The sequence below is a fragment of the Egretta garzetta genome, unplaced genomic scaffold (assembly GCF_000687185.1).
Source record: "Egretta garzetta isolate BGI_Z169 unplaced genomic scaffold, ASM68718v1 scaffold81, whole genome shotgun sequence".
NCBI classification, from domain to species: Eukaryota; Metazoa; Chordata; class Aves; order Pelecaniformes; family Ardeidae; genus Egretta; species Egretta garzetta.
The window spans coordinates 6,461,904-6,471,285 of NW_009258671.1; the positions used below are offsets into that span (position 1 = coordinate 6,461,904).

General features: G+C 44.3%; 1 protein-coding gene across 2 annotated transcripts in view; it reads left to right on the forward strand.

The window, feature by feature from the left end:
- The first annotated feature begins 1,236 nt into the window (after window positions 1–1,236).
- TSPO (translocator protein) overlaps window positions 1,237–9,382 on the forward strand; it is a 10,581-nt gene continuing 2,435 nt past the window's right edge. Inside the window, exons 1-2 of one of the 2 annotated variants that reach the window (XM_035888522.1) lie at window positions 1,237–3,190; window positions 6,225–6,425. In XM_035888522.1, coding sequence (XP_035744415.1) covers window positions 6,238–6,425 — 188 coding nt within the window. In that variant the 5' untranslated portion in view covers window positions 1,237–3,190; window positions 6,225–6,237. Of the gene's footprint in view, window positions 6,426–9,382 lie in introns of both variants that reach the window. The other variant, XM_009648768.2, reaches the window with a different exon arrangement.

The window sequence follows — 9,382 nt, forward strand, 5'->3', positions numbered from 1 at the left end:
GGTGACCGAGCAGCGGGCACCGCACCTCTTACCCCCCTGCCCGGGGAAGATCGCCTCAGGCTCCGACCTGCGGGAGATTCTTTCGGTGTCGCCGTAGTTTGCTTTTAATTGGACATCTCCTTAAGGGTGAAAGACAGAGCTTGCTGGTTTGTTTGTTTTGTTTTGTTTTTTTTTTTAACTTCTGAATTTCCAGGTAATGCTTATCAATCGGCACGCAATGCACTTCACTAAGTCTGAGCGTTCAATAGCAGGATTATTTAAAAAAAAAACCCAAAGTGAAAGTTGCCATGTCAAAGCCGCAGTTGTGCAAGGCCTCTGCCTCACTTGAGGTTATGAAACGGTATCAAGCAGGGAGTCAGGCTTCTTCCCAGAGCGCTTTAATAAACCGGGTCAGATTGGTTTACCTCGGCAGAAGGAATATGGAAGAAATAAGCAAGAAATTCCCTTGACTTTTTATTCGGGCCGATTCAACAAGGATCACAGTGAGCAGATTTTTCTCGCTTTTCTCATCTCTGCCCTACTCTGCTCTGTAAGCTGGTTTCCTCCATTTTTGCCAGCCTCCAGGTAAAATACCTGGAAAAGTCATCAGGCGTCTCAACTTAGCTGGAATGGATGGGCAATAATACAGGATATATAGGACATAAATGGCTACGTCCCGCTCCGTGGCTGCGAGCGCACCTCGGCACTGACGTTTTATCTCTGGTTTGCTGTAAAGGGCGCGGGGTGCTTGCTAAAGCGCTCGAGGCTGGGCAGCGGTGACACCTCATGAACACCCCGCTGCTCTCAAAGCCACCCCGGGATGTGGCGCTTGTTGCGCTTCACCCTGTTAAAGGAATACCTGGAAAGCTGGGAAGAGCCAGGCCTTGGCAGCGCTTACAACTAGAAACAGCCAAGAGAAACTTAACTTTTTTAAGAATAGGCGTGGGTGACGCTTTCCAAGTGGGTGGACAAAGAATAATAATAATAAGAGCCCCCAGTGGGAGGTCGGGTAGCTGTTTGGGAGGAAGGCAGTCAAAGGGATGTTTTGTCTTTAAAGTGCACTGCCTGCAGAGGATTTTATACACACATAGATAGGGAAAATGAGAAGAAATGGAGCAGTAAATCACAGAATCGCAGAATGTCAGGGGTTAGAAGGGACCTCGGGAGATCATCCAGTCCAACCCCCCTGCTAAAGCAGGGTCACCCAGAGCATGTTGCACAGGACTTCGTCCAGGCGGGCTGTGAATATCTCCAGAGAAGGAGACTCCACAGCCCCCCTGGGCAGCCTGTGCCAGGGCTCTGTCACCCTCAAAGTAAAGTTCTTCCGCAATGGCAAATTGTCACCTGAGAGGATTTTGTCCTAGCGTACGTTTCAGTTCCCAGTATGTGAATCATGGGTAAATCACAGGGTTATCTGCACAACTTGTGCTCTGCCATTTTAAAAAAAGTGTAACCTAGGCAGTGGGATTTGTTGTCTCTAACCCTGGTGAGTACCCCTCACCTTCTATCCTTAAATAAATACCGTCATTTTTATTTTTAGTTATAAATACCTGTTAAAACACCTACTATACAGTTACCTGTTAGATATTTATATTGAACTTATATAATATATACTGGTTAAAGTTTCTCCATCACATGAAATCAGATAACAAAGATAAGACTGCTTTTTTTTTGTGGTAGCTGTATTCTGCGTCACAGCCTGCGATACAGCTCTGGTTTTGGTGTTGCGGTTTCCCAGGAGTTAGAGCCACAAGAGACACAAATCATTTATCAATATAAGTAAAGTACGCACCCCTTAATTTTTCCGACAGCTACCTCAGGAAGAAGCCTTTTCCCCAGGGAAGATTTGCATGCTGCCTCTCAGACCTGGGTAGAACCTTATCTGCCCTCAGAAAAATACAGCAGATGAGAAGGAAACGATGTAACTTGCAGTCGTCCCCCCCCTGCGTTCAGCAGCGTGTTCACAGCTTATCAGTCTACCTCAAAACGGCAGGGATGAGAAACCCCAGAACCGCATGGGTGGTTTAGCCCGGCCGAGAGATTTTCCTTTGCGTTTTTAACGCAACAGCTGTAATTTAAGCCCCGCGTGGCTGGGCAGCCTGCACCACATTGCACAGGAAGGGGGCTGGTCAGAGGTTTATCAGAGCAGAGGCGTAAGAAAACGCAGTGACAGTAGTTGTCCTTTCCCTCCTCCTCCTTCCCGCTCCCTGAGCTCTCCCTGGGAGTGCCCAGAGAAGGGGAAGGGACCCACCCACCTTTCAGAGACCTGCTCCAAGCAAAGAAGTGGTTTAGTTAATTTTTAATCAGCCTGAAGCAAGCCAGCTCCTCTGTCGTGATATATCTAGTCCCTCCCCCCCCCATAGCGCACCCCATCCCTCTTTTTGGGTGCGCAATGTTTTTTCCAAGAAGAGGAGGACACGGAAAGCATGTTTGATTTTCTGCCTGTTACACCACCACAGAGAAACCACCTGCGAGAAGACTGAAGCCCAGCAGGCAGCAAGTTGCAGCATTGTTCCCCCCACCTTATTTCTCCTGTTACTTGATGTAGCTACAATCATCTTCGGGCAAGTCAGATGTTTTGAATACCTAGAAAAAAATATTTTAATGTGTCCGTAGAACAAACTCACCTGCTGCAGCCCTCACTGCGCTGCTGAAACTGCCTCAAGTCAGACTAGGGATAAACAGAAAATGGGCAGGATGATGGAAGGAAGTGTTCCAGGGCAGAGATAAGAGGCGGAAACAGCAATAATAAAGTTAAGTGTGTGTGGGGAAAAGATTTCCAGCTGTGGTGGTTCGTAGAGGCAGGTATCTGCTGGGCACACTGCAGATATCATCCGTAGGCATCCCAGTTTCTTCATTATGAAAATCAGGCTGCAAGAATATTGTGCAAGCAGATCCCACCCTGAAGTGGAGCTGGGATACGATTGGGAAAGTAGTAATTATTTCTAGGTTGTGCAATATAGATGCAGGCAGAGGGGCTGTGTTAGCAAACCTGCGCCGTGTAAGGTACACCAAGTAACTTGGGATACTCAGCTACACACTAAAAGGCAGTCAGGCCTGATAATCCTTTATGTACTCTGGTTTTACGTTACTTTCAGAAACTCTACTGGGCATTCTCCAAGCCTTGCACGGCCCTCATGCTGTGCAGCTAGCCAAACAAACGCCGCAGTGCTGGCCGAGCGCACCCGCTCTCCAGTGCATCCCTGCCCAGGTAACCAGAGGAAGATGGACACGGCTTCTTCCAGGATCAGCTAGTGCTGCTCCCCATGTTAGCCACTGCATTGTATGGGAAATGGACACTAACATTTCATTTCTTGGGAATCAAAATACAGAAATTCCCACTGCTGATGGACAGCTGTGGTCTACTGGGCCGAGCCTACCAGCACGTTCTCATCTTGCTGCATGGCTTCATTCCTCTTTCTCCTCAGTACGATGCAGGAGAGAGTATTTTGCCATGCTTGGGAAGTCCTGAGAAATGTTACCGACAAACCTAGTGTATAATTAGCAGCAATAGTAGTCAAAAGACTGGGACACCAATATTCAATTCAAGCCACTTCTTCACTTCCCCTGTCCTCTTCACGTGTGGCTTCACTTTCCCTGCTTCTGTGCTTTGTGCCTTCCCCATTTCTGTTTGCCTGCCTGATTTTCTCTCTCTCGTCACTTATTTCAGCCGTTCTTCCTCCAACACACGGAGGGACAGACATGTAGCTACATCATTTATTCACTAATGATGGCGGCAGAGTAGTATTTTTCCAATTTGATAGCATTCAGCAATTTCAACTTGCACAACACTTTCAGACTTTGTTCCCTGGGGAGAAGCTGACAGAACCCCTGACAAAGTCCAGCTGCCTAATACCTGCAGGAAACCACCCTGATACTGTACGTCCACACAAAGCACAAACCCCTTTGGGTCCTTATTTATCGCTTTAAAAAAAAAGTATTAGCATTTGACAGCCACACTGGAGCTGCACAGATGACCAGCACTTCACAGCGTGGGTAGAGAACTAAGCCTAGTGTTCTTCTCTGTAGGCAAAGCAAGAGTGACAGGGTTAAGACTTAGCAAGATCTTAGTTAGTTTTAAGTTTCTAACTTAACCTTTGGGAATTACTTATCTGAAGGCAACCAAAGAGAATCATTGTGCTTGGAGCTCTTGTTCCCATTACACCTTGTTGCTGCTCCTTCACATCCCAGTAAGAGCGAAGCCTTTCATGCTGTCAGCACGGGTGACAAGTAGCGTGTATCGCAGCCGACAGCCTGCTCCCTCAGGAAAGTAGCAAAGTGCAGATCTAGGTGTAGGGGAATACGTTAACTCCTTTGCTCCATTTAAGACACTCCCTGGTAAATAGCAAGTAGAATCCATTAGGCAGGAAGTATGGCAGCAGTGACTACAGCAATGAGCTATGCAGGTTTTTTCCTCCCTTCCTGTTGTCCATCCTCCACCCGAGACCCCATTGATACTATTCCAGCAGACCAGCACATCCTTCTCCCATTTCTCCCTAACCTTAGTCCTGAATTCTTCCCTGCTTAGTTTTTCTTTCACTCGTTCATCCGTTTGTTATTTTTTGACTTCTGACTGTTGTACTGCTTTGTCTGCTGCCTTTTTTGTGTGCATTCCTACTCGCCGCCCTCCCACGGCTCCTCCCCTGAGGCATGCCCACAGCCCAGCAGCCTACATGCCCTTTCTTGTTTCCTCCTTACAAACTTTCTAATCCTGCATGCTTTACCAGGCCTTCTATGCTCTCTGTTTTGCCTTCAAAAATCTGCTCTGCTTCTATCACCAGGATTTTTCTTGATCCCGTGCAATTGGCCTGTGGTCCTAGTCATTGAAATCTCTTAATTAAATCTGCGTAACTAGAAGCAAACCCCTGAGAACAGGGACAAAAAACATAATGGAAGGGAGCTCCCTTGCTGGCCAAGCTCGTACCTGTTCTCCAAACAGAAATCCACTGAACCAGCAGAACGCAACATCATCTGTGCACCATTTTAGCACATCTGTTGCAAGTGGGATTTCCTCTTCCCCGCTCCCTGCCTCCTCATCCCACCAATCATAACTATAGCAATAAAAACTTCGAAACATAGGCCAAGACAACAGCCAAGTCAACAAGGCGCTTTTCTTGCCAAGCCTCCAAAACGTTGGTTGCTCTGTAACGTTTTTTCTCCCGGGGCTTCCACAGTTGCTCTTTCCCCACTGCTGCAATCTCCCTTGTGATTCCTTCCTGCTGTCTCTCCCTCCTGCGTAACAGAGGAACAGGAATTGCGCATATTTGCCTACTGTATATTTGAAAAAGTAACGCGTTTTGGTTCTGCCCTTTTTTATCGTACCTCTAACCTGTTTACATTTTAGCAAGCTAAACACAGCTCTTCTGTAGCATTTGGCTTTTGACCAGAAAATTTGCAATGAAGCTTTTTCCTGCTTACTTGCTTACTTTTTTAACTGCTGCTTGTACTCTTAACTAAAGCAGCACGGCCTACCAGAGCAAGGCATTACTTAGTCTTACTTCTGTAGGCAAATTTAATCCTGTATACTTTATGGGCTTGGCAGCTAAGATTGCTGCAACTGATTGAGTGCTTCTTGAAGAAGTCACAGGTGTACTCCCCATTTATCTACTAAGATCTCCTTCCTTATTCAGCAAAACATCATTTAAGTACTTACCTTCTCGATGTCCTCCCTGGTGTTTATTTTCTGAGGCAGCTTCTGAAGTGTCTGCTGCTACTAATTCACATCACTCTTACTAGCCCTTGAGCATCCTTAGCACCCTTTTGAGGCTAAAAATGCAACACAGCATATAAAGTCACTTTGCTTGAGCATAGGAAAGCACACACCGTTTTCTTACTTTTGACCACGCCATTCCATTGGGTGAATGGACCTCTTAGTGAATACAGAAATACCTACTTGGTGCCTTTCCCTCCTCCAAGTGGAGTTCATGTAATATCAAATAGTCCTCTGGCATACTTAGGGTGCAGATATTTATGTAGGTAAAATTAAGTCATTTTAGTGCACAAAGCTGAGAGGGAAGTCAAGCCCTCACTCCCCCCCACCCCCCCCGGTAAACGATAGGTCCCTTTATGGGGGTGAGTATTGTCCAGTGAAACCGGTACAAGATCCATTAGTTTCAGCTCCAGTCCTTCTCAGTGACAAGATTAGGCTGTGGATCAGATCCTGCACACAGGTATATTTTTAAAATTGCTAAAAATTGAAAATTTCGTAGTTGCTCTGCCAATCAACACATTTGGGTTTGTTTCAGATTAACCGCCTCAATGGAAGTGGTACCAGCCTGGGCCCCAGCAGTGGGTTTCACACTCCTGCCCCATGCAGGAGGACTTTTTGGAAGCAAGATAACCAAAAAGGAAATCCCCGTGTGGTATGAATCTCTACAGAAGCCATCCTGGTGTCCACCTAACTGGGTCTTTGCTCCTGTTTGGGGAACTCTCTACACGTCTATGGGGTATGTTTTTTCCATTGTATTAAGGCACTTACGTGACCTCAAAGATGCTTACTGTATAATCCTGGACCAGAGAACAATTGCTGTATTTCTGTGGCTGTATGTTTGTAAGAAACTATCGGTTAAACAGGCACCTTGCCACAAAAACATGTTTTGGGAGTCGCGTGTGGGTTTGATAGGACATTTTGTATGCACAAGTATCCACATAAAAAGTAAGTGTTTGACAAGCTGCCACTGATTTGCTGTCCTCATTCATTCTGAGGGGAAGACCTGCCAACCTGGCAGCGATGCAGCAAGGCAGCACTGGGATTTCTTCTAAGTATGTCCTTCAGTAGTTTTAGGAAAATAGAGAAAAAAAAAAAAAAAAGAAGGGGACAGGACAAAAACGATGGGGGGAGAATTAGGATAGAACTGTTTCTAACAGAGCTCAGTTAAAAGAAACCAAAATCAAAACATACATGTCCTTTCAAATAAAACTGCCAGGCTGTTAAACTGCAAATGTTTGAAACCATCTACTGTCTCCTTATTTAACTAGTTTAAAATACTTGACAGCACAGCAATTACTGTGAGATGAATACGGAATCACAAGGCCAATTACCATCCCCACAGGAACCTTAGAAGTTTAATAATACTGTATTTTGGCAGCTGTTACTTTTAATAAGATGTAGCAAAAATATTTATAGAGGTAGATTGTCCCAGGAGATTGTTTGGGCAGTGTTGATACTCCTCACAGGCTGCTCTAGAAGCTGTCCACCCAACATTATGTGATTTTATGTTAACTCTGGTGAGCTGTGCCACAGAGGAGAGGTAGCCCTCTGCTCCTGGAGCCTCAGCAGAGGTCAGTGCAGCCCCCAAGCACAAAGTGAGGCTTTGTGTCTCTTCCGCGCTTGGTTGTTCAGAACTAGCTACATACCAAGATTCAGCATGGTTTTTCCTAGCTGTCAAATACCCATTGTTGCTAATCCAATAGTAATAGCTTTTAGGCTGCAGTAGGCCTTTTATGGCTTAGCCCTCCCATTTTTTCCATCATGACAGTATATTTTAAGTGATTTGGAGTTTGTATATAGCACTGGCTTAACTATATAAAGTTTCAGAGTTAACATTATATAGCCATCCTGCAGGTTATCTTAAATACCACACCACCTGTTGCAAAGTACAGCAGTGATGCGATGTCTGAAACTGTATCTGAATGCTAAATTGGCTCTTACACACTCTCATTTTGGTTTCATTTTCTTTCCAGAAAAGCTTTGTAATTTTAATAGCCTCACGTACTGTCCCTCCTTTCCTGTCACTATTCTCTTTTCTTTCTCTTCTTACAGAGTATACTTTTAAAAATTGCATTCTACTCTTGTATGTTCCAAGAGTTAGCATTTGAATCAGATCATTACTGTCCTGCAAGTAAAAAACCCACCTTTTATCTAAGAGGCAAGACCTGAGTGGCTTTCCCATGAAGGGCTTCCTCAAGTTGACAGCACAATTTGTAACCCGGTTTCAGGATTCTTCATTATAAACCTGGATATCAAGTTAAATATTGTGACAGCTTATCACTATTTGATAATATCAGAATCAGTATATTCTGAGGTGGATGGTCCTAGTTACGTAGTATACATCTAGCTCAGTGAAAAGATATTTATTACCAGGCCTTTTCTTCTGTAATCCATCATGTGTACACATTCCTTGAATGATCAAGATGTCATTCCTTTAGAAACTCTTGAATATATTAAAAGCAAGAAATAAGTAAGAGCAAAATTTAATAAGCTTACATGCCTTTCTTGACATGTGGCTTCCTAGCAGATTTGTACATCATGGTCTTGATCCGAAGTGAAAGTTAGATGTACAAAGAACTGTAACTCCATGCTGTGGCTCTGTAAATCACTTCAGAACAGATTTGGGTCCTGATGCCTTTTTACAAAGATAAACTGTTAAGTTTCTAATGCTTATCCTGCCCTGCCCCCCTTCCTTTTTTTTTTTTTTTTTTTTAAGCCTCTCTGCAATCAGACTGCCAAGATACCAAAGCTGCATTGTTGAGTCCTTATGCAAGTAATGGCCAAGAAGCAAGCCTGGGTCACTAACTGGGTTAAACAGGAAAAAAAAAAAAAGTCCTCCTCGTATGACCAAACAAAGAAAAATTCCTTGCAATTACTCCTATGGATGTTTGTTTGCTCCTAAATAAATAGTGCTTACAAGTTGGTCTCCATCTTTGCTGCACTGCCAGCACAAATATGTATGAGCCCCCTGCTGTCCAGCGTAGTGCACACAGTCCTGTTGGAATCAGTAGTCAGCTACTAATTCTGAAACACGGGTATAATTCCTGATGCTGGCATTTTATCCAGGAGAGTCTACTGTAGTCACTTGGAATGGCTGTGCAGTCATCTGGATTGAAATCTAGCTAATGTCTAAAGGAAAAGTCAAAGAAGAGCAAAAGAAATAGTCTTAAGTGATGAATGTTCCCTGTTCTAATCAGGCTCCTTCAATACAAAAAATAAACCTTACATTAGTAAGTCTCCCAGATCCTGAGTAGTCCTGTCTTTAGCAGCTTACATCTGGGATCCCTCCAGTTCTTCTGTGGCAATAAGAAGATCTGTTCAAAATGTCCAAAATACTTCTGGAAGATATTTCAGTAGCCAGCATCCTGCAGGCAGGAAGGGCGCTGGATGCTCCTTGTTAATGCTTTCCACAGAACTCCTAAAATCTTTGTTCTCCCCATCTTCATCCCCTTCCTTCTGAAAAGTGACTATAGGGTTCCTCCTGCTCTAACACCATCCATCCCCATACCCACGTGTGCTGTGTAATATAACTCAATTCCTACTTCTCCTGTATTCATTTAATCCACTTTAAAAGTGTTTTTTTTTTTTAAATTTATTTTTAAAGCACCATCTCCCAGTACCAAAATTAACAGTTTCTTTGCTAGAGACTTACCTTCTACCCTTGCATCTTAGACTTGCTTCCATTTCAACACT